Raw genomic sequence first — 25,266 nt, 5'->3', positions numbered from 1 at the left:
AGCGTCAGATAAGCTTTTTCCCGTGTTCTGAGCGGTTCTGAGTGAGTGCACAAGTTCTGGAACTTCACGTTCATACAATGGAGGTGAGAGTTATAGCTTGATGGATTCTACCTTTTGAAAGAATCAGGCAGTTTCTAGACTAGTCTCTGACTCTATGCTAAACTGCTGAATGATGTAGCTTTATACATTTACTGTACAGACATGTGGTATTCCAAAGGTATCATTTAGCCTACGTATGTAACCGCTACAGGCTACACTGTTTAAAAAAAAGCATGCAACACAAAATGTTAATTAACAAATGAACACATTGAGAAAGGTTATTTGCACAATAAGAAAATATACAAATAAGAATATTGTCCAAAAAAGTAACGTTATTCCTTCACTTGTTTCGTCATAGGTAATCCGGCAGAGATGGGGACTTGGACTTGGGACTTGGACTTTTATAGTCCCACTTAAGTCACCCACACAGTGACTTGAGAGTCTCAAGTTGAGACTTGACTTGAGACTCGTCCTTCAAAGAATTAAGACTTGACTTGGACTTGAGGTTTGGGACTTGTGAACAATCTTTATTTTTTATTTGTATTTTTTTATGTGCATAAGGAAATCTCTACTAATGCCATCCAATCAACTGCACACTGTATGCTAATAGATAAAGGAGTGAGGACAATACACTACTTAGGCCTACATGCTTTGAATTCCTTAGTTTTAGCTATGCAGTGCTAAGCAGACCGGATGGTCTATGCAGCAGCCAGCAGATGATCCATAGAGACTTGTGACTTGACTTGGACTTGTGACCAAAGACTTGAGACTTAACTTGGACTTGCAAAAAATGACTTGTGAGCATCTCTGCCATACGGTAACTAACTGTCTATTTGAACTGAGTTGATTAGAAAAGAGAGCACGTGATTTCCCATGCAATTCTAAAAGGATGAGATTTCAAACAGATTATTTTAATTGGAAATTACAACATAATATAGTCAGGTCATGTGAATGGCTCCACTGTCCAGTTTCTGAAGCAGAACCACAAAATATACTCTGTAGGCTATGTGATTTAAAATGTATCTATGTACAGTAGCCTACTTCAGTAAAAAAATATGCTTAAAATGAAGTAAAATGACTGCCTTACTGAAGTAGAGTATAAGTAAAAAAGACAGTAAATTTAATCATGCGAGTCAATTTAATGTATGTTACTTGCAGAACCCTTGCACACCACCAGATGTCGCTGGCAGCAGCAGGCTAGTAAAGCTGCAGTTCAACTTCACTCTGACAGAGAGCAGCACAGTGTGGGTGTGTGGGCCCCGTGTCAACAGCAGAGGGAAGGAGAAAAAAGTGAGAGGAGAAACCCAGAGAGAAAGAGCAGAGAATCTGTAACAAACAATATGGAGCTCCGCTCAGAGCTGCTGAAGTCCATCTGGTACGGCTTCACCGCCCTGGACCTAGAGAAGAGTGGGAAGGTGTCTAAGTCCCAGCTCAAGGTGAGTGGAGGGGTCTTCTGCCTGGGATATCTTCTATCCATTTCTTTTGGATCTATTTATGACAATTTTTTTTATTCTGCTGTCTCATTTCCGACCTTATTTCTGATCATGTGGTGGTGGGGTGGGTCTGAGGAAGATGTTTAAAGTGAAGATTTGGTTATTTATCGTTATACTTCATTTGGTTCTTCAGGAAATAATGCAGTACACGATTTAACGTATCACCATCTATATATTTCCTGTGTGAAACAAACCTTTAACATCACATGGCTCTAACGAGGAACACGCTGGTGGTAGCCTATTTCCTATGTTGAGAAAAATGCTCTCACTGCAGAAAAGAGAACACAATATGCACCTCTGTCTGGCACAAGTAGTACGAGCGGGAGAGGAGAGCAACAGTTTGTTCTCAGTCTGCTGCTGCATATGAATGCGAGCCCTCATCTCCAACTTGTGCCTGGTCTGGGCCGTGACTGTGCCAGCCTGTAGTAGTGCAATCAGTGCTCTGGCACTGGACCTGAGTGGAGAACCAGCCTGGCTGAAGATCATTGTGTTAACAGTGACAGGCAGCAATCAGCAGCATGTTCCTCTACTGTGTGCTCGCTACAGTAGAAACATATGCTGCTGATTGTGTTGTGTCTCTCTGTCTCTTTTCTCACTACTGCTGGGCATCAATGATGCCACTGTGTTGTGTTGATCTCACCATGATGTCACTTTTGGTGTTGGGTGCATCAGACCAGTGGTTCTCTCAACGTCGGGTCTGGGGGACCACCAGGGGGTCCTTGAAGAGGGGGCTCCGGGGCAGCTCCACAGCAAATGGATGAATTGTACAACGTTATTTATGTATTTACTTTATAACAACATTATTTCATTGACAAGAATTTAACATCATTAGAGAATGTAGAAGAATGACTGTTTTGATCATAGTTTCACTGGAATTTCTGGACAAAATCATATCTAACAATAAAATATATTCTCAGATTTGGGTCCGAGAGACATATGGGGGTCGATGCGGTCCTAATGTGTACTACTAACTTAGGGGTCGTTGATATGAAAAAGGTTGAGAATCACTGTTGTAGGCCAGTGGTTCTCAAAGTGGGGTCCAGGGACCCCCCCCCCCCCCCCCCCGCCCCCACCAGCGGTCCTTCAGGGGGTCCCAGGGGATCCCCAGCAAAAAGAGGAATCATCTATTTATTTATTATTTCTCTACCTACAGTACAGATAGGCACGGAATTGGGATAATGTGGGATAACTTGTGGATCAGACTGTGTTCCAGCGAAGACTCATGACTGGGCTTATCCTCCACACGGCACGCAGGCTGTGTGCCGTCTTTAGTTGGCCCCAGAGACTCCATGTTCTCAGACACACACACACACACGCCTTCATAAGCAGCAAGCTGTTCTCACACAACGGCCCTCGAAGCTGTCAGATGTCTCAGAGCCTACAGGAGACAAGAGGCAGGATGTGGTTATGGCTCAAGACGCGGAAGACGGGTTTGTCTGATCAACAACATCAGATAAACTCGACATGGTGCAGGTTCCTACTTTCAAAATCGACTACACCGACTATACAACACACTGACAACTTACACAGTTTTGTTACATAGTTTGTCGACGTGACATTTGAAACGACATCAAATTATATTTTCCAGTTTGAAGTTTGTTTCTTGAAATAGTGAACAGCTTTTTGGAAAACATATACACTGTATATTTTTTCCAATATGTATAATTATACAGTATTGCTGACTCCAACCGCACTTGACAGTATCAAAATCATGCCAAGACGCACACAAGTTCTTCCCCTCTGTCTCATCACTGTGTGACAGGTGACAGGTGTCAGAGGGCACTCTGTCTCATGCCTTCTGGTTCTGCCCTTCACCGACAGGATTCTGGGCCAAAATATTTGACTGGTACTCTAAGGCTTACAAAATAGCCCTTCAGCCGGAGGCGGAACTCGCCATTTTCGGCTGCCTCGGAGACCTCTCTGGGCTTCCCCGCAACTGTGCAACTGTTAGGATGATGTCATCATCCCTACTGTGATGTCATCATTCCTACTGTGATGTCATAGTTCACTCACTAATGATGTCATAACACAAGGTGATGTCTTATTCGGGACCTATAAAGGTTCGGTTCTGCAGGTCCTCTGCAGTTGTTCATAGACTAGATTAATCTCGCGACAACACTCTGCAACAGTTCCCCATCTTCGAACCTTGCAGACCCAGCTATCAAGTTCCACAGCGTTCCTACTTATCGAGACTTCAGTTATCTCTGACACTAGGGGTAACTTTTGCCAAATAACTTATTTTGAAAGAATGGAAGTCCCCCTCTTCACCTTCTTTCCAACTGTGGCTGATGGACATGAGCTCTGTTATAAGGATGGAGAGGCTCAGATCTCTTAGAACCAACAAACTTGAAACGTTTCTGGCTGTTTGGGACCCGTTTCTGGGCCAACTCGATGAGGTTGGGGACGGTGGGTGACTTGCCCGGCTGGTTCCTGTTGGGGACCCCATGCGTGACATCTCTGACAAGCACATAAGCACCCTATATGGATGCTAGCATCACATTATGACTGTTGATATTATACGTATGTTTTTTTTTGTTTCTTTTCCTTTGTCTGAGCTTGTTTTGTGCTTTGTTCATATATTGTCAAAATTGAAAAGAAAATATAAAGAAAAAATCATGCCAAGACAAGTAGGAATGACAACAATTCAACCTTGAAGAGTGAAGAGAGTGCTCCTTGGAAACAACCTCGATATCTGTTCTTTACGCGTCGATTTAGCTCTGTCGGTCCCTGCTGCAGTGTTTATTCCCCCCATTTTAAATATTCTTGTCTTCCTTTACTTGATTGTATTTTTACAGGTACTGTCCCATAACCTGTGCACAGTCTTGCGCATCCCACATGACCCAGTGGCTTTAGAGGAGCACTTCAGGGATGATGATGACGGACCGGTCTCCAGCCAGGGCTACATGCCCTACCTCAACAAATACATCCTGGATAAGGTGACAAACACATCTAAGATGCCCTGTGTTTAGTTTGAATTGTAATAGCTTTCATTTTTTTTAAAGTGTCTAATACCGCGCTGTGTCTTGCATTCAGGTTGAAGAGGGCGGCTTTGAGAAGGAAAATGTCGATGAGCTCTGTTGGACTCTCACGGCCAAGAAGAACTACCGGCCAGACAGGAGCAGCCTGAGCATTCTGCCAGAGAAAGATGCTTTTCGTCTTTGGTGCCTTTTCAACTTTCTCTCTGAGGACAAATACCCGTTGGTTATGGTACCCGATGAGGTTGGTTCATCACTAACATTAGGGTTGTAACAGAATGAAGGGAATCTAATGACAAAAACATCTGTTCAAGTTCAAGTTCAAGTTCATTTATTTGTTTGTCCCAGAAGGGCGATTTGATTTGCAGCAAAACATATAAAGGCAGACATAAATCACCAGGGAGACATACAATCACAAGATAAAACACACGATAACCTAAAATAATAAGACATAAACATAAAGTCATAAAGACATAAAGTACGCAATGTAAGACACATAAAACAATAAAAATCAGGATGGCAGTTCGAAGTATCAGTGCAAGTGCAGGTAACCCAGACAGGGCCTAGCTGAGGTAAAAAAAACTAGCAGCACATCAATGAGAGTTAGGCAGCAGCAGTTCAAAGTGCTAGTGCTAGTGTTACTGTTACTGTCAAAACACAGGTCAGATTACTGGTAAACTACTTAAAAATACTTGTTGGATTACTTGTAATTCAAGTCATGTTTGGATGGGGATTTCCCCCCACCCTGAGATTATGGATACTAACATATTTTTACACATCTTGAAAGGATGTGATGATGACACTAATTTCACTAATTTTACAGCAGTTCCCCCTCCCCATGTGAGATTATTGGATTATTTATGTTGGGTTATTATATTATTGATTACAATTTTTAAGATCGTAGTCTATAATCTAAAGCTGGTTGGAGCACTGAGAAAATACTAAACACTGATGATGTTTTAGCCTGAGACACTGTTCCTTGCCGCTGTGCTCGTTTCACGCAGCAACAGTGTGGGCTTGTTTCTCACTTGCAGCATGTTGGTTTCCTGTACTCTGTTTTTCACAACCGCTGTGATGGTAAACCCTAAGTTTCAAAGGTAAAGTGACGTGTACGGTACGGTAAAAAAACAATCTGGATCCTATTTTATTTTTGGTATGTGCTACACACATTAACCTTTGTACAGTGTCATTCAGACAGGGGGGTAAACATGATTCATTATTTTAGTGCAGGGATGGGCAACTTTGATGATAGAGAGGGCCACAGAAAAATTTCTTCGCTACCAGAGGGCCAGATTGTCACCGTGCACTTCCACCTGTAGCCTACTGTAACACCATCACTCCCAATTATAGCTACTAATTTGATGAAAACGACCTGTAATCAAAGTTTATTATACCAACATTTATATTTTTCATATTCAAATTGACTAATTCTTCCATTCAGATGACACCAGGTGCCTCTTGCCTACTGAACCATCTTTATTTCTGTACTCAAGACTTTCGGTTCCCTTTTTCTGTCCAGGTGGAGTACCTACTCAAGAAAATGTGCATGGCTATGAGTATTGAATTGAACGTTGGCGAATTAGAGGACTTCATCTCCCAAGATGCAGTGCAGAAGAGTGGCTTCACCGTTTGGGCTTTTCTGGAGATGATGAACTCCGGGAAGATAACCAGAGGAATTGATAAGGGCATAGTCAGCATGGCTGTAGAGGAAGTATACAGGGAGATAGTTGGTGATGTCCTCAAGGAGGTAGGAGTCAAAATCTGCCACCAGTCGTCTGTGTCTTGGCTCCAAACTGTCCCTGCTTTGTGTCGGTGACAGTGTGTGTTGGTGGGGTGTGTACAGGGTTATCTATGGAAGAAGGGCCAGCTGAGGAGAAACTGGAAGGAACGCTGGTTTACCTTAAGACCGAGCAACCTGGCCTACTATACCGGGGAGGACCGCAAGGATTGTCTAGGCGAAATAAACCTAGATGGGAACTGCTGTGTGGAGGTAAGCAGACCAAACAGTGTTACAGGGTTCAGGCTTGCTCTTAAAAATGTCTTCCTTCTCAGTTTGTCTAGAGAGATAACATCTCAGAGAATATTTAGTCATTACTTAAATAAAAACATGCAATTGCAACAGATGGAACTGAAGATTACCATGTTTCACATTCAGTTTTCAGATTTTTAGACAAATCGCATGGCTTGTTCTTGACCTGAGTCAATTACGATCCCAAAAGCTGCTCCAGTTACCTTTTCAGCAGGAGCGCTGCAGTTTGAACGAGTTGACACTTCAAAGAAAACAAAACAATCATGTCTTAAATCATGCTTTATTATAGGAAGTAGAGGATGATCAAATATTGTTTGGTCGTTCAAAATGGATGAAAAACTTCCTATTACCAGTGAGTCCCCATACTTTTCTTTCTCGCCACTGTATGATATTGACATGAAGTAAAACAGGAGTGCATGATCTAGACTGAAAAATCTTTTTTCGGGTGTATTCTTTGTCGGACAGGCACTGTCCGACCGGGATGGGAAGAGGTGCATGTTCTGTCTGAAAACCATCTCTAAGACTTATGAGATGAGCGCCTCAGACACAAAGCAGAGGCAGGAGTGGACTACAGGTCAGAGGGGGTCTCCCAGTCGCCCAATGATCAATCACACACTGAACACATTTACCGATATCGATCATCGACACTTCACATATCTCAGATAGATTCTCCACACCATAACTCCTCTTCCCACAGCCATTCAAACAGCGATCAGGCTGTTTGTGGAAGGGAAAACGTCCCTTCACAAAGACCTGAAGCTCAAGCGGCGCGAGCAGCGCGAGCAGCGGGAGAAGAGGCGGCAGGCCAAGGAGGAGGAGCTGCAGAGGCTCCGGGCGCTGCAGGAGGAGCGCGAGCGCAAGCTGGCCGAGCTGGAGCTGCTGAAGGAGGCACAGCGGCAGGCCCAGGCCCTGCTGGAGCAGGACGAGCAGAGGAGGCGCCAGCAGCACGAAACGCTCCAGCGGGCCCTCGAGGTCCAGCTTCGGGACGCCGAGGAGGTGAGGAGAGGAGAGGAGGGGAGGGGAGGGGAGGGGAGAGGAGAGGAGAGGAGAGGAGGGGAGGGGAGAGGAGAGGAGAGTTTGGAGCGTTGTGGGAAGACAGGGCTTGAGCATGACGGAGAGAGAGGTGGAAAGATGTGAGGGAGATGAACGTTGATGGGAAAGGTGGGGAGGAACTTAGTGAAGAAAGGGAGGGGAATGGGATAAACAGATAAGTGATTGAAAGATGGACTTCGAGTAGGAAAATGTTGCTCTTATCAGGACTAAAAACTGGGAGATCTTTTGGTTTAGGGCCCTTTCACTGTCTGTTGATTTTCCCATAGAGCTTTTTTTTCTCTGCCTATACCACCGTCTCTAGACATTACTTACCTTAGCTGGGCACTGAAGTGAAGATGGTTTTCGAACGATGAAAGCCTTTTCTCCAAGGTGGGGTTGTGTGGTAGACCCACACATTTATATAAAATCCACTTTTTTTGTAGTTAAAAGCATGTGATGTATCCATATTTGAACCACCATATTGTATGTGCAATACCCCTGATGTAGTAGTGTAGTGGGGTTGAGTAGGCTACTGATAAGTGCTAGGCAAAAGTGAGGAGGTGAAGAAAGAGAGAAAAGCCATTGAAACGTGGACTTTCGGATCCCATAAATGTATTTACTGAGAAGAAAGAGTACAAATGAACAAATGACACCACCTAGGCAGTATGCACACTGTCGATTTGGAGCAGGTCAATAGATGTTCCATTGCGTCATGTGATGCGACTCCAGGCACGAGTCACCATGCAGGCAGAGATGGTGCTGAAGGAGGAGGAGGCGGCGAGGCAGAGGAAGAGGATCCAGGAGCTGGAGGAGATGCAGAAGCGTCTGGAGGAGGCTCTACACCAGGAGATCAAAGCCAGGCACGACGAGGAGGACTTCCGCTACGCTCAGACAGGGTGAGGCCCCTCTGTGCATGCTTGCACATTATGCAAAAAAAAGGTGATTTGTTTGAATGCATGGCTTGCAAACACTGTTGTATGAACTGTGTCTTGGGAGGTGCTGACAGCATTATGTTTTACGAGTGACTGTGAAGCTAATCATCTTGTGTTGAAAGCAGGTCGCGTTGCGTTATGTTCCTGAGGAAGTACAGCTGCAAACAGAGGAAGTTTTCAAGAGGCGTGATCAGTGATATCTCTTGCCTTTGTTTTTTGTGTGCTTTTCTAAACCTTTGCAAGTAACATCTTCTGAAGAAATGATCACAGGAATCTACAACGCCCTGCATCAGGCCACGTGGCTCTAAGCTCACCCACACTCAGTCTCTATATATATACGCTGCCTGGCATTGTTGCCTTTACTTAGATATGACAGTGAGCAGACAGGAAAGGTGTGGAGAGTGACACACACACACAGGCTCACACACACACACACACACACACAGACACACAGCACCCACACGTGCGCGCACACACACAAACACACACACACAGGCTCACACATGAGATCATCAGCAGATCTGATCATCCTGCACTCGCACCCGCGCGCACACACACACACAAACATAAACACACAGGGACATATCATCACACATAAGACTCGCACATCAGCGGATCTGATCATCCTGCACTCGCACCAATGTGAGTGCGTGAAATGTTTACCCGCACACTCTAAAAAAGTAATGGTCGCCTATGTGACCGTTTTGGATATTCACATGTATTTGTAACAGGGTTTATAAACAGGGTTTGACTAATTTCAACTCCAATGTTATATTCTTCAAAAGCTGGGTATCATTCATTCATTGCATCATATGCTATAGTTTTCTCTGGCAGTTTTCTAAGCAAAATGTTGTACAGGGTGCAAAATTAACTTTTTATTCTGCTGGTGGTGAGTGAAGCAAAACTACCTGCCTTGGTGCTAATTATGTGCCCTGCTTTCATAGTATTCATAGCTTAACTGTTAGCTTAGCCAGCTAGGTTGACTAACAAAAGGTGTGACACCATTGCTAGCTTATGTTATTCAAATATCGCCTTCCTTTTTCCTCATCCTCTTTTGTCTCTCTCTTTTTGACTTCCAGTTAACTCTTCATATCATCATTTTTAGTCATTCACTTTCACTTTTAATTCAAGGGAATGTATGATCCGAGTTTGACAGGAATGACATGCGGCCCCTTTAGGTTTAGGTAGGAGGTTTCCTACCTTGATGTCATCTCGTTGCAAATAGTCTGAACATGAAATCATGCTCTCAAATTGATAGGCCGTGCTCTTGAGAGGCTTCAATGTAATTGCAAATCATCCAATGGTTGTTTAATGGGGAGGGGGTTACAGTCACTGCTGTGGAGTAAAGTTTGTCAGCCCTCGGGGCCCCTTAACACCCTGGAGCCCCAAGCAGTTGCCTGCCTTGCCTGTTCACAAGTTGTGCCTCACATCTACATTGATATCAGTCTTTTATAAAGTAATATTTCCATGCTCTGTGCTGCAGGTTGCTGGCTGAGGAGGAGGAGAAGATGAAGGCCATGATGTCCCTGAAGGACGAGCAGGAGGAGTACATCCTGAAGACCCAGAGAGAGAAGCAGGAGCTGAGGCAGGAGATGGAGAACAAGTCCCGAGCACTGGATGAGGCGCAGAGGCAGCTGGAGGAGGTCCGCGCCAACCGCCACCGAGTGGACCAAGACGTGGTGGTAAGAAAATAAAAAAAAATGCATTTAACTGTAAACTAGTTGTCAATCATTATGTTGTAGGATAACGTTTGTTGGGGGTCCAGTATGATGATAAAAAAAAAAAGACTCTTATTGAGCCAATAGAATCAGTTGCTCCAAAACTGGAACCACTCATACACTCATTTCCATCTTCTAGTATGAGAGATTGCACTCTCTTTGAGTTATTTCTATGACAGGATCCCCCCCCAGGGGAATTCCAACCAATCACTAGAGACCAAGTCCAACGTATATCGGCCTGAATCTTACGTTAGTTACTCCAGTCGGGCAAACGTAAAATAAACGAATAAATAAATGCCCTCCAAGCAGTGTGCCGTTTGGATTTCAGAGTAATTGGTACTTTGGTACTCAATTTGAATCAGCCTCGACAGCATGCAACGGCCGCAGCCATTGTTGTTTACTCCTCGCCGCAGTCTTGACAACATCACTTGACAATGGCTGACCCACCCCAAAATGTTGGGTCGGGTAAAGGGGCTACTTGGATTCAGAAATCAGGGAAAGGGGGTACTGAAGCTAAACAAAACAAAAGTTTGAGAAACACAGGTGTACAGCTACTGAACTGTTACTGTATGTATTGAATGACTATTTGTAATATGAGGGTAACATTACTTGTGCTATTTCTGTTCTGCTGATCTAAGCATAATGGAGCCAGCAGTGCGACTTCCCTTTATTTGAGCTGTTAGTGTTTCTCTTTTCTTTTATATCATGGCACTTTGTCATATTGTTAAGAAAATGTCCATGTAAATATAGTACTTATTCTTATTCTTATTCTTGGTATTAGTATTAGCATTAGTATTAGTATTAGTATAGGGTTAGGGTTATTAGTTGGTGTAGTAGTAATTGTATTGCTTGTAGAGAACAGGAGTTTCACTGAACTGGTCTTCGTCTCTCTGACAGGCCGCCCAGAGGAAACTTCGCCAAGCGAGCACCAACGTCAAACACTGGAACGTACAGATGAACAGACTGATGCGTCCGATCGGACCAGGTGGTACGTGTCCCATCCTCATGACAAGGCCACGCCTTATGTGACATCATTCAGTTGGCCCCTTCCATCCATATGTGATTCCAGTAGAAGTAGTAGGCCTACAAGCTGCTTTGACAGCAGCTGTCTGATTACATTAATTCCACCACTGTCTGTAGATGGCAAATAAGTCACTTTATTTTATGTCATGACAGGTGAGTATGCTATGATTATTAGTCAACAGTGTTGCATTTTAATTATTATCACCTTAACTCATTGAGTGCCACGGACGTCGATCGACGTCAAAGTAAATAGTGACGTAGAGTGCCACAGACGTCGATCGACGTCAAATGCGTTTTTTGACGGTGGGACGTGGATCAAAGCCTCCTGGATCTCCTGTACAAATATTGTAGCTTTTGGAGGTGTATAACCTATTTTACAGACCCATTAGGTGGCGACAGTGCTCTCCAGATTAGAGGAAGGTCCGGAAAACTGCAGGAAAAAACCCCGTGATCAAAGAGAAACCGCTCATGCTGCAGCCAGAGCCATATAGATGGCTCTGACTGCAGCTTGGCTGCAGCTGATGTTGGCTGCCAACAGCAGTCAATCCGCGCACACAACTGAGCTCCTCTGCCTCTGTCTGTCTGTCTGTCTGCATAGTTTCTTCACACGATTAGCCGCCAGAAAGGCAGCACCCGACGCCGAAGGGCCAAACCTTTCCATGCAGTCCGGTTTGCCATTTCCTTGTCGCGCTGGGAGCCGGCGCAAAAAAACGGAGGCTCCGAAAATAGACTGGGTGCGTGTGGGGAGGAGTTTGCAGCTGAGGGGGGGAGAGGGGGTGGGGCACGCATGCACCACACAACTACACCACGTCACTACATCAGAAAATATTATCTTCAGACTCAGAATGTGCTTGAAATGCTGCATTTTACAAAAGGCGGAATAACTCAGCTTCTAATTTGAAAAGTGTATTTTTGCTCAAAACAGCCTATCTTCTCCGGCTCATAACTAAAGAACGGAAAATGGGATCAATAAACTTTTTTTTGTAGATGATAGAAGAGAGTCTCATCGTTCTTTGTGCATGTTCGGTGTTTACATAGTAATATCACACAATATTCTGTGGGCCTCGAGAAATCACTGAAAACGCTCTGAAACTCTGGCACTGGGAGCGTCCGTTCTCCAAAAGTGGCTGGCACTCAATGAGTTAAAGGATAAAATGTCAAAACATTATGTCATTGAAAGTCATTCTGCTGTTTCCTTTCTGTAGGATATCTTAAGCAATGTAATGTAGGTCACTGAACCTGACATTTGTTCCTGTGGTTGGGTTGGCATTTCACTTTGCACCAAGCAAATACCAGTTAGAAGTGTCACACTGTGTATTTTCCCACAACCCCAGAGCATTCACAGGGTTCTTACAATGTTCTGAAGTCTGTATCGGACTGGGCAGAGAGAGGCTAGTTGGATTTCATTCCATGTTTATGTAAACGTCATGAAATTTGATTCTTCTGGCACCAGTGAATTTCTACTCTGTTTTATCAGAAGCAGCATCATCTTACAGACTTTTATCTGAGCGGTTTTGTTTCTATTGTCTCTCTTTGATGCTCCCAGAGAAGCGACCGTCCCTGGGAAGCACGTACTCGTACCAGATCCCGACACAGAGAGACCCTGGGCTGCGTCTCAGAATGAAATCAGAGGACCGGGGTGAGGCGAGCAAAGAAAATGTCGACAAGAGTGCTGGGAGCGAGGTAGAGAAACGTCACTCGCATGCCTCGAATGGAGATATGGACATCCCCTAAATCCATCGGTTCCCAAACTGTGGTCCGACCACTGGTGGTCCACGCGGCCCCGCCTGGTGGTGTGCCATAGCATTGCTATTTTTATTTGATTTTTATTTATTTTTTACAGACAACAGTTTTTACATATACATAACCCTGAGGAGTAGGCTTGGGCCAATTTTTGGAAATATCGTGATATTCGGGAAATATCACAATTTTGAAAATTTGTTTTCAAAGGCTGTATCAGTATCAGGCTCGGTTTTAAAGAGTCCAGAGTGAAGTTTCTGGTATCAAATGAAACTAGAAGACCTAAAGTACTGAACATGTCAGCTTGTCAGGAAGGTTGTGTGTGTGTGTGTGTGTGTGTGTGTGTGTGTGTGTGTGTGTGTGTGTGTGTGTGTGTGTGTGTGTGTGTGTGTGACGTTATTTAGCCTTTCGGATGCTATTGCATGGTTAAATCAGCAAATTTGATTTCATGGGGGGGGGGGGGGGGGGATTGTTGGAAGTGGTCCCTCTGAAATTTGGTTTGGTACATAGCGGTACTTGGTCTGAAAAGTTTGGGAACCCCTGCCCTAATCAACTGTGTAGTAGCATCACCTACAGTCCCTGCACGAGCTATTCTGATGGGAAGGCTCTCAGTCATGTAATGTGTGAACAACATGACAGAAAATGAGATCTACATTTAAAACGGAATTTACGACCATTTCTCTTACAATTGTGTACTTACTTACTGACCTAATCTCACAGACAGTAACAATTTAAAGGTTTTTTTTTTAATCAGAAATTGCATTTACAGTATTTTAACTAATGCTTTCACTGCAGCCTGTGTGTGGGAGCTCTGGTCTCAAACAATACCTCAGTGTGAAGGAAACAGCCTTGAGCATGATATTTCATCTGGCACATGCAAGGTCATTTGTCATTTTAAGCCCATTACATAGATAGAGGAAGCTCAATTGTTTTTAGACTGTAATCAGTGGTGGAAATGGCCAGGTTTTACTCTGGGAACCCTACTTACGCAGGATCATGGGGATCCCTGGACACAACGCGGCCCACCCCCAGCCCGATATGGCAGGTGGCATAGGATATTATTTCTGAATGCTTGACTGTTTTTTTTTTATTGATTTTACTGTTTTTTGTATTGATCTTACTCATTATACCATTACAGCTATGTAAAAATCGTATTTCCCCTTGATTTGATTCATGACAGACTTGATGACACATTGATATTGATGCTGCTTATTCAGCTTCCAAATACATGTTCTGCTACTATTCTCTGCTCCTTTCATGCTGCCCCCCTCTCCACTGCTCTGCTCTCCACTGCATTGCAAGACATTTTTAAGGGGAACCTGATGAGGAATGCGTTCCCTCTCTCGTTCTGGCCGTTCCTTCTCAACATTTACTCTGGGAACTCCATTCCCAGGCACCCCCCCCCATTTCCACCAATGTGTAATATAGATCAGTAAAAATATATATATATTTTTGTATTTTGTTTTCCTATTCTTGCAAATGGCTTGACTTTTCAAGCAAAACAAGTTGATTTGTTGTTAGAGTATAGCACAGTTTCATCCTCCAAGAGCATCTCCCCACCTAAACAGGACAAAGAGAAGGAAACAGAGTCTGTGTAGGCTACTTCCTGTTTCCACTGTCAGTTAACATGCTTGTAAATAGTGTGCATGCCTTAACCACAGATTTCTGTCTACAGGTACCCTAACTGTGCAAAATACATACAGAATTGAAGTGAATTGTAACCCTGTTTTTTGATACATTACATACTTGTCTCTTCAGATATAACAACATGCATTTTAATCATGGACTGTATATATTTTTTATTAATAAAGCAGATGAACTGATGGAATAATTTGAAGCCTACAATTGCAGTTTGTAAGCTCCACCTGTGATTATAGGTTGATCATCTACGACTACGCCATTTGTCCTATATGCATTTGTCCAGACAGTAGAGAGAATGTGTCATCATCACCACTGACTGACTGATCAAACCCTTTGCGAGAGAACAGAGACATCACCTGACTGCTAGGGCAAACTGCATGTCGGTGTCTGTCATTCATCCACAACTGATTTATAAAATGATTAACACTGTGCTATCTCATTGTATTGTATGCATACACTTTATATGTAATCATTATAAGAGATTGATAGATTAATGTATCCCTCCATACACGTACACACACATTATGATAAACAAACAAAATTGTTATTGTGGGGGGGGGGGGGGGGGTATGGTGTGACCTGGTATGTGTGACGCACGCAGAGGAGGAGTGAAGCAAAGCTAAAGAGCAAGGAGACGAGAGTAGGGGAAGCATTTCAGTTGACTGTGCTTATCTTTATGTGATTTGATAGCAAGTAGAAGTCCAAACAGCGCTTTATTTCAGCTGAGCTAACGCTAAAAGATCTGTCAGCGCGCTATGAAGGCTGGGATTTGTTGTTCGCATAACGTCGTTAGCTCGTACTGCTAACTCCTTGCCTTCAAACTACTTGTCAACAACCGTCAACCCTGGACGGGACGTGTGTGGGGTTTCGCTAGCATTACTTGTTGGTTTTAGCCTGGACGATTTCCCATGCTAGCTTAAACCTTCTGAACCAGCGAGAGAGGTAAGCTAACTTGGCAAGTCAGCTATTTAAAGGCACAAAGCGCATAGGAATTTGGGTCAGCCGCGCTATTAACAGTTGAATAGCTAGGTTAGTAGCTAACTGAGCTAGCTAACGCTCAGTTAGCGTTAGCTCAGTCGCTGTTTTCGCTCAAAATAAGAAGTTTGATGAGTTACAGTCTGTGCAACTTATAGCCGTCCTTTCACCGCACACTTCCCTGTATCCAGTTACAGTAGTGCCCAGCCCTGGCCTTACACACAGTGACTCATATCGAAAATGCACAGCAGATATTCAGAGAGAACCAGTGTGACAGGTTGTCTGCTGCCTGCAAGTCTGAACACTCCTACTCTTTTTCGGATTTTTTTTAAAAGTTAAAACGTAATCATCACAGGACATTCTCCGGTACCGAACACAGTTGTGATACAGTTTCGTTTTGGTCTGCCATGTGCTTCAGAATGCATTACCAATCAAGTTGTCGCTATAATCAGATGGCAGTGGGGGCAGTGTATTGCCTGTCTGTCTTGGCATAGCTATGCTGTTAACATGGTATGCCTGCTATCAAGGACATGCCCTTGTGCTCAACCACCACCACCACCACCATGAATGGAATGAGTACAGTGCACTTAAACTACAGTAGTAATCAATTCAATACACATGATTTGATCTGATCTGTAACCCATGATGGCATATCCTCACTGTTTGCCTCTTTTTACTACTGTGCTTACATCAGAGACTGGCATTTCAGCTCACGTTTTTGCCTATCTAAGTACATGTTTAGACAAGTGTTGCACACTATTTGACTGGACACTGGACACATCAGGAGAGCCTTTGGTCTATTTACCACTCGCTCACCATACTGGTGAAGTGGATGGTATGTGGACTTTGGGGGCATGGCTTTAGAGCAAACATGTCAGGTCATGTTTTGAATAGCAATGGTTTACGGTTATTTGTCACTTTGGATCTAACCCACACACTGTTAAACTTCATATTTTTGATTTCGCTTTTCCTACGTCTAAATAGGGGAGCTATGACGGCAACGTGACAGGAGGGGAGGCGCTGTGTCAGCTTGAACGGAAACCATGGATGAGTTTCAGCAACCTGCTACAGAGCAGAAAGACGGGGTGAATGGCCACTGTGAGCCCAATTCCCCCCAGGACACAGCTGACGTCAGGTGGACGGTACCGGAGATAGAGTCTGCAGCTCCAGACTGTGGGGGGACAAACGTGGTGGAACTGACCGAGTTGAGAGCCAGGGATTGTGATGAGGACGAGGCAGAGAAGGATGCCTCACCTGCTGCTAAAAGTCTGAATGGAGAGCAGGACGGGAACAATCACAGCAGTGCAGCTTCCAACTGCACAGGTAAGATCACACCAAGACTAGTCACAATCTAATGACAAATTATTCCCCCCCCCATTTGCTATGGGAGACAACAGTGGTTGCAGACAGGTAGTGCAGTAAGGCTATAGATATCCCACATGCTATGGGAGACAGCAGTGGTCGCAGACAGAACGGATGAACCCGTAAAACTGCAGACGGTGCTGAAAGTTTGTGTCACGCTAATGAGCCACCTGTCAACAAATGTGGGTGCTATACTGTATAGGGAGTGGCGAAAAAAGTTTGACTGTATGTATGGCGGAAATCCTTATATGAAACTGTCTAGTTTCTCTCTTTTTTCTTGTTACCGCCTACCGTTTGCTATTTAAACATGCAATGTTAAACTTCCTGTTTGGTGCCATAAAGCAATCTGCCTTTGTACCATAAAGTAATACAGCAGATTTCCCATACATTAAAAATATATATATATATTCCCCCCCCCCATTGGTAGCTAATTCTCCATGTGCTTATGTACATGCATTAAACAAATGAATAATAATAACATACAAATGTCCCCATGTCGATATCAACCTCCTGTTTTAACACCAAATTCATCAAATTACAGAAGCAAGACACCATCTAAGTAGTGTCTTGTTTTCCGTTTTTGCCTATGTAGAAAAGCTACTGCTGAGCCAACATCCTAAATAGAAGAGCCTCTAATAGAACTAATAATGATGTTATAATAATGTTGTTTCATATCTTTATCCAGACCTGTCGCATATCTCGTCTCCCTCGCTGTCAGAGCAGCTGCGTCTTGGCCGAGAAGACTGCAACGCTCCCGGGATCAGCGTGGAGTGCAAGATCTGTGGGGACAAGGCCTCCGGCTTCCACTACGGTGTTCATGCCTGCGAGGGGTGCAAGGTAAGCGTGTCAGTTTGTGGATCACGGCACAGTAGCTGACCTTAAGATAAGAAAGAAGGTGCATGTAAAAAAGGTATCACCAGGTGTTGGCTCCAGAGAAGCCCTCCTCCTACTGCTGGACTTTTCGTAGGAATCGTCAACCATATACATCTTATGGAAAAGATGACATTCACTCTCCGCCTCCAGAAAGACAAGGGGGGGAAACCTCTGGATAAAATGGGACTGTTACCTGCAGGAATCTGAGACTGGCTAGGGTTCTTTATTTATTTTTTATTTTTATTTGTATCTCTCTCTTTGTCCTCTCGCTTCCATCCAACATTCTTTTCTCTCTCTTCCATACTTGAAATAACAAAGTTACTAATATAAGAAGATCTGCACCTGGAATACCTCTCTCTAACAAGACCTCATGTTCGCTGCCCCATTTGTACTTGCATTATTGTTTTGTTTCTATTTGTGTATACCTGTCTGTTTTTGTCTATTTTGGAAAATTGACAAAATAAAGAGTAAAAAAAAAAAAAGAAGGGATAATGGCTGCTTGATGTCTTCTGCTGACCGTTTGTATCGTTTGTGACCCAGGGCTTTTTCCGACGAACCATCCGGATGAAACTGGAGTACGAGCGCTGTGAGCGCGCCTGCAAGATTCAGAAGAAGAATCGCAATAAGTGCCAATACTGTCGCTTCCAGAAGTGCCTCTCTTTAGGAATGTCCCACGATGGTGAGGGGGGGGGGGGGGGATAGAAGCCCATAAACTGGATGAAATTAGTCATTTATTTCATATACTGTAATTCACATGCAAGCTAAGTCTGTTTACAATGTCCAAGACATGAATGATAAGGTCATGTGTTGACAGAGGGATTTATTCCTAGAATGTCTCCACTGATGCTAAGACCGACATGTTGTTTGCCCAGCGATCAGATATGGACGTATGCCTGAGGCAGAGCGGAAGAAGCTGGTGGCCGGCCTGCTTGCGGAGGAGCTGAACCCCAGGAACCCGGCAGGCTCAGACCTGAAGAGCCTGGCCAAGCAAGTGAACACTGCCTACCTGAAGAACCTCAACATGACCAAGAAGAAGGCCCGCAGCATCCTGACAGGCAAGACCAGCAGCAACTCGGTACGCCCCGGTTTTAGCACAACTCGTCTCCCCTGGACAGCCTGGGTTTTAGATTCATGAATCTCTGGAATCAGCTCAACAATTGTTGTTAGTTGCAGATCGTATTTCTTTTACCAGCACTTCTCTTTCATACATGATCATCCTAGGGAATATTATGTTACATCTATTGTCAGGGCACTTTGGCTTGTGACCCTTGTACTCCTCCTTACAAGTTCTTGAAATTAAGTAATTGAGTGATCAACTAATGCGAGAGAACCAGAAAGTGCCCAGTTTTCATAAATGGTGTCCTTGTGTATCATGCTATTCCACAGATGCCTTTCCTCTGCCAAAATGTCTTGTCAGCTCTATTGTAAGTTCTGAGGCTTTGAAGTTACAGACGGCCATTGAAGAGAAATTCTTGTTCATCCCTTTTAGCCGTTTGTGATCTACGACGTGGACACCCTCTGGAAGGCAGAAAGCGGTTTAGTGTGGAGCCAGTTACTTCCAGGTGCGCCCCTGACCAAGGAGATCGGGGTCCACGTGTTTTACCGCTGTCAGTGCACCACGGTGGAGACGGTGCGAGAACTGACGGAGTTTGCCAAGAGCATTCCTGGGTTTGTGGACCTCTTTCTTAATGACCAGGTAAGGGAAGGTCTTTTCCCATCGGAACATGGTGTTCAATGTGTTCTATAGTCGGGTGATTTGTAGGGATGCACCGATCCACATTTTTTCACTTCCGATCCGATTCCGATACCTGAATTTGGATATCTGCCGATACCGATATTATTCCGATACCGATATTTTTCTTGAATATACAGTATTCATAGCTTTCAAGGGGCGTTACGTAAGTACAAGGAACGCCCATTCTGGCGGTCAAAACTCAAAACAACAATGGCGCTGAACACTGACCAGACGCAGCTGCAGCAAAAAGCGGGCTTTTTTCCACCAGTTTCCAGTCAGGAATATTTAGACCATCTATCAAGCGTTGAAAAAGAACGATATCTAAACAAACTGCACGTTTTGGGCACTTCAAACAAACCGAACTATCGTTAACGTTACTGTCCAACACATGGCAGTTCGGAGAAATTGTTTCACAACAAACTGCGTGCGGAGTGCGGACTCGTTTTTATAATGTTGTGGAGAGAGAGCACAGCCCTCGTCGCGTGTGAAGAGAGAGGGAGAACGGGTGAGACAGAAGCAAACTATTTTTTGCAGATCTCAAAAGCAGGTAAACCACTGTGGGATTAGTGAGACTATTGCTAAAAGAGAAGATACTGTAGTGATGCCTGTGCTGTTGTCCGCTCAAACAGTACTTAGCAGTACTGTTTGACCGTCAGGTGGGCGTTCCCGGCAGCACGTAACGCCCCTTGAAAGCTATGAATAGGCAAACATTTGGCCAATTAAAGATTTTTTTTTTTAATATACCTTGCAGACAAAATTAAGAAAATATACAAGGCAAAGAAGGATACTATTATACATGGGCAAATTACGGCCAGCGCTGCAATTGCAATTTTTTTTTTTTTTTTTTCTGCCCCCGATTCCGATCCGATTCGTGAATTATGTCAGTATCCGCACCCGATACCGATATTGGATCGGATCGGTCCCATCCCTAGTGATTTGTATGTGCAAAAGCCCCCCACACACAGACACACACACACACGGTTGACTAGTGGTGGGTTGTCAATTAGTCAGTCTTCAGAAACGCATACGTTTCGTTTAAATTAGGCTAGAATGTGGATAGAGACAGTCGGCATGTGTGGGAACGCCTACAAAATGTTATACGGCTGGCGCGCGAGTGGGGTAAAACCGCTGATATATCTCAATGGGCCGGCTGACTCACCAAAGGACCGTGCTGCGGCTCTAAACTACAGGTTTGGGGGTTCTAGAGCAGAACACAAGACGTCTGCTCAGATGTGCGTTTACTGCGGCGGTTAAATCCCCGATCGTGTCAGCCTGGGCTTGGCTAGCAGCTAAATTCTAACTTTGCTGAATGGATAGAACGGGGGATTTACAGCCAGCTAACCCAGCGTCTATGACGAGACATCGCCTCAACCTATAGAATAGATTTTGAAGCAGAATGCTTATCAAATTCTTCTTATATTAATTAAGAAAAGGTGCAAAGATACATTTTTTATATATCGTGTATTTCTTCCTTTATGCTTATGTTGAACATGAACCTGCAGCCTTGTTCTCATTTTCAATTTCTGCATAATCTCATATTTTAGATGATTGATGAAAATGGAATAATGGCAATATATTTAAGACTGCTTCCCCCAAACGTTATAACATTTTGTGGGATTAGGCAAATTTGGCGTCATGACAAACAAAAAGGTAAATAGGCTGTAGCATGCAGTGCGGCACGCTGCTGTGCACAAGTTCACAATATAGGTCTACGCTTTATTAGGTCTACATATAGGTGATAGGTCTACGCCTTATTAAGTCTACACCTGTAATCAAAATAAACAATAGGTCCATGTCAGGAATGAGGGGAAAATGGACTATTCTGTCCCATCCCTAGTTTGCGTGTTGCTGTATAAGAAGTTGATGAAGGACAATAAATGTGTCCTTGCTTTCTGTAGGTGACGTTGCTGAAGTACGGGGTGCACGAAGCTATTTTTGCCATGCTCCCCTCTCTCATGAACAAAGATGGCCTGCTGGTGGCCAACGGTAAAGGCTTCGTGACCAGGGAGTTCCTGCGGAGCTTGAGGAGCCCGTTCAACGAGATCATGGAGCCCAAGTTTGAGTTTGCCGTCAAGTTCAACGCCCTGGAGCTGGATGACAGCGACCTGGCCCTCTTTGTTGCCGCCATTATTCTCTGTGGAGGTGAGAGAGAGGGATTTCCCTTGGAAGTACAAAGATGTACTTACTTGACATTGACTATGTTTACATTAATAGCTAATAATCTGACAATATATTATTGGCCTTATTCTAAATAAGACAATATTCCGATTAAGCTGTCTACATGGGTTGCTTATACACCTGTTCCAGTCCATTTATATTCTGTTTACATGCTGCAGAACAAAGTCAGATTAATAGGACAAAGGAGAAGTCACTGAGTGTGTTTACAAGCACACAATAATCAGACAACTGAGAATAATCAGCTAACGGGCAATAATCTGATTTCTGCGTTTACATGCACTTTAGTAAATAGCACAAACTCACCTCAAAGTGCGTGAGTGGACATTGAGATTGGGCTATGCGCTGAATAAAAGCAGAGAGCTACTGTAGGTGTGTTTATCGGATTTCGCGTAAACCGATAACGGCCTTTATCCGATAAAGGATATCGGTTTATGCTGTTTACATGACCACTTGATAATCAGCTAACTCTAAAATGTTGCAGAAAATGTTGCAACTTATTTTTTCTAGTCTCAGTCATCCTTTTGCTCTGTAAACAAGTTTACAACCACTGGAAAGTAGAGCGGCAAGCAGTTGGAAAAGCTGAAAATACTTGATAGTCATAGTTCAATTAAGGTGTCTATATCACGAATGACTTGAGTCCTCGTGACTCCCGACTCCCGAGTGGTAGCCAGTAGGTTGGTTAAACTCACTCCCCGGTAAAAAAGGCCCGTTAACTAGCTCCACCAAGGCAGCTTAGCTCTCTTGGCGTAGTGGTTAGCGTGTGCGCTTTGAAAGCGGGAGGTTGGTGGATCGAATCCCGCTCCACCCTGAAGAAAGCCCTTAACATTGATTGCTGCCAGTGCTGTCAACACAACGCAGGTTACATACTGTATGTCTAAAATGCCCTTCAAAATAACGTGACTAAAATCAGAATACTCCACGTCTTAATGCAATTATGCTTCCTCCGACTCTGACCTTATTTTAGGTTACGGTATTCAGCCTATGTATTATTGCAGTCTATGTAGACGTAGTCGTTGCTAAGTTTACTTTCAATCGTGACTGACGCTGAGGTGTGTCCTGTTGCCTCGTCTTTCCCAGATCGTCCCGGGCTGATAAATGTGAAGCAGGTAGAGCAGAGTCAGGACAGCATCCTCCAGGCCCTGGACCAGCACCTCCAAACCAACCACTCCGACTCCCTCTACCTCTTCCCCAAGCTGCTGCAGAAGATGGCCGACCTCCGGCAGTTGGTCACCGAGAACGTTCAGCTGGTCCAGAAGATCAAAAAGACGGAGTCGGAGACCTCGCTCCACCCTCTGCTACAGGAGATCTACAAAGACATGTATTAATAAGTGTTCTTCTCCGGGCACAATACGGTTACAGACTTAAATTCTGTTTATATTCATACACACTGCATCGTGTGCAAAGTGCTGCTCTGCACACGGGCATGGATTTTAACGTGTGCCGCTGAGGCAAAAGGTTACACATGGTAGGGCTAACACAAACGGCAAAAAACTTTTCAGTGTCAGAATTACTTACAGCACAATAATGTGTGTGATTTGCATCTGGAATCATGTGTTTTGCGAGTCCAGGTTTCTCACAACGGTCACTTAATAGATAGAATCTGCTTTTACCGAGGCTCTGGGGTTAAGGTGCTTCTCCTCTGTCATCCTAATAATAAAACAGACTCGAGAGCAGTGTGGAGAGAGCTTCACCCCACACACTTATGGCTGCTTAATAGAGCACCGCAGGAATGAGTCCAGAAGTAGCATGGAAGGCGGAGGTCCCGGACTTCCTGGATCTTACGGGGAAAAGTCAATGGGGTTTTAGAATGGGGATTTCACTTGAATCCATAAAGTAAGGTCTGTGTGGTTAACAAAAGTTTATGGGAGCGGTGAATTGGGTTCAGCAGGATAATCTTCACAAACTTTTATGATTTTTTTTAAACACGGTTTTTAGAAAATGTTTCAAAAGGCATAAAAGCGATTCACGTTTGTGACGATTATCCTGCTAAACCCAAATTACCACTCCCATAAACTTTTGTTAACCACAGACCTTATTTTATGCATTTAACTCATTCAGTGCCAGCCACTTTTGGAGAACGGATGCTCCCAGTGCCAGAGTTTTCAGAGCGTTTTCAGTGATTTCTCGAGGCCCACAGAATATTGTGTGATATTACTATGTAAACACCGAACACGCACAAGAACGAGCTGGCTCTATTGTATCATCAGCAAAAAAAAGTTTATTGATACCATTTTCCGTTCTTTAGTTATGAGCCGGAGAAGATAGGTCGTTTTCAGCGTTTTCAGGCTTTTCAAATTATTAGCTGAGATAATCCGCCTTTTGTGAAATGCAGCATTTCAAGCACATTCACTGAGTCTGAAGATAATATTTTCTGATGTAGTGACGTAGTTGTTGTGTGATGCCCTGCGTGCACCACCCGGCACCACCCCCCTCCCCCCCTCCCCCCGTAAACTCCTCCCCACACTGCACACAGCCTCACGCAACCATTATATTTTCGGAGTGCTGCATTTGTGTGCTGCTGTCGGCTCTCAGCGCCACAGCAGGGAAGAGCCAACCCGGATTGCTGAATGGTTTGGCGTCAGGGGCTGCTTTCCTGTCTGCTAATCGGTTGGAGAAACTATACAGACAGACAGACAGACAGACAGACAGGGACAGAGGGGCTCAGTTGTGAGCGCGGATTGACTCCTGTTCGGAGCCAATGTCAGCTCCCGCGACAGAGCAAATGGCTCTGGGAGCATGCATCGGGTTGTCTTTGATCCACGGCTTTTAGGCTGTTTCTCGGACCTGTCTCTAATCTGGACTGCACCGAGCAAGCACTGTCGCCACCTAATGAGTCCGTAAAATAGGTTATACACCTCCAATAGCTTCTATAGTTGTACAGGAGCTGCGGAAGGCTTTGATCGACGTCCCACCGTCAAAAAACGCATTGGACGTCGAAGGACGTCCGTGGCATTCTACGTCACTATTTAATTGGACGTCGAAGGACGTCCATGGCATTCAATGAGTTAAAGTAAAATCCCCATTCTAAAACGCCATTGACTTTTCCCCGTAAGATCCAGGAAGTCCGAGACTTCCGACTACAAAAATATGTCATCCCTGCACTACTCTTATCTTCCTATACATATGGCATAGGTCAAATGGAGAGGAGCTGTCAGTTTGTACTGTATGAGAATTTTTTATGATGCCAATATATTTGGTAGTGCAGTGGTTCTTCTCAGGCTTATAGTGAAGTTATAAAATGCACAGTTGATTTTTTTGTTTACATCATAATCATTCACATCTGTAGGATCACGATTGTTTTCGTTTGGTTTGTAGTAGAACACAGACTGGGCCGGCGACAAACGGGGAGAATAGTTTCCTGACCCAAGTCATGGGGGCGGCGTCATGGGGACGCCATTAGCTCAGGAGGTACACTGTAGAGCTGTCGCCTGGGAATCGGAAGGTTCCCGGTTCGAGGCCGGCTCCTCCTGGTAGTGCTTTGAAGTGTCCTTGAGCAAGACACTGAACCCCTAACTGCTCCC

General features: G+C 44.3%; 2 protein-coding genes across 3 annotated transcripts; both read left to right on the top strand.

Moving 5' to 3' along the window:
• The first annotated feature begins 1,350 nt into the window (after positions 1–1,350).
• Positions 1,351–13,410, top strand: LOC310778956 (differentially expressed in FDCP 6 homolog). Of its 2 annotated transcripts, XM_083639428.1 has the most exons (12): positions 1,351–1,475; positions 4,328–4,468; positions 4,566–4,751; positions 6,027–6,254; positions 6,351–6,497; positions 6,826–6,888; positions 7,002–7,110; positions 7,234–7,532; positions 8,298–8,464; positions 9,984–10,182; positions 11,116–11,206; positions 12,788–13,410. In XM_083639428.1, exons 1-12 carry the CDS (start codon positions 1,380–1,382, stop codon positions 12,973–12,975), a joined length of 1,914 nt encoding a protein of 637 aa, XP_083495554.1. In that variant the 5' UTR covers positions 1,351–1,379; the 3' UTR covers positions 12,976–13,410. The 2 variants fall into 2 exon arrangements, with proteins under 2 accessions (XP_083495554.1, XP_083495555.1); XM_083639429.1 differs by lacking the exon at positions 6,826–6,888.
• Positions 13,411–15,266: 1,856 nt separating this feature from the next.
• Positions 15,267–24,045, top strand: ppardb (peroxisome proliferator-activated receptor delta b). Its single transcript, XM_083639542.1, has 8 exons — positions 15,267–15,564; positions 16,582–16,920; positions 17,645–17,796; positions 18,373–18,511; positions 18,705–18,907; positions 19,322–19,528; positions 21,466–21,709; positions 22,823–24,045. Exons 2-8 carry the CDS (start codon positions 16,641–16,643, stop codon positions 23,068–23,070), a joined length of 1,473 nt encoding a protein of 490 aa, XP_083495668.1. The 5' UTR covers positions 15,267–15,564; positions 16,582–16,640; the 3' UTR covers positions 23,071–24,045.
• The last annotated feature ends 1,221 nt before the right edge of the window (positions 24,046–25,266 follow it).

The sequence above is a fragment of the Poromitra crassiceps genome (assembly GCF_964638095.1).
Source record: "Poromitra crassiceps genome assembly, chromosome: 6".
Taxonomy (NCBI): Eukaryota; Metazoa; Chordata; class Actinopteri; order Beryciformes; family Melamphaidae; genus Poromitra; species Poromitra crassiceps.
The sequence above is the reverse complement of the archived record's forward strand: the minus strand, read 5'-3'. Positions and strand labels throughout refer to the sequence as shown.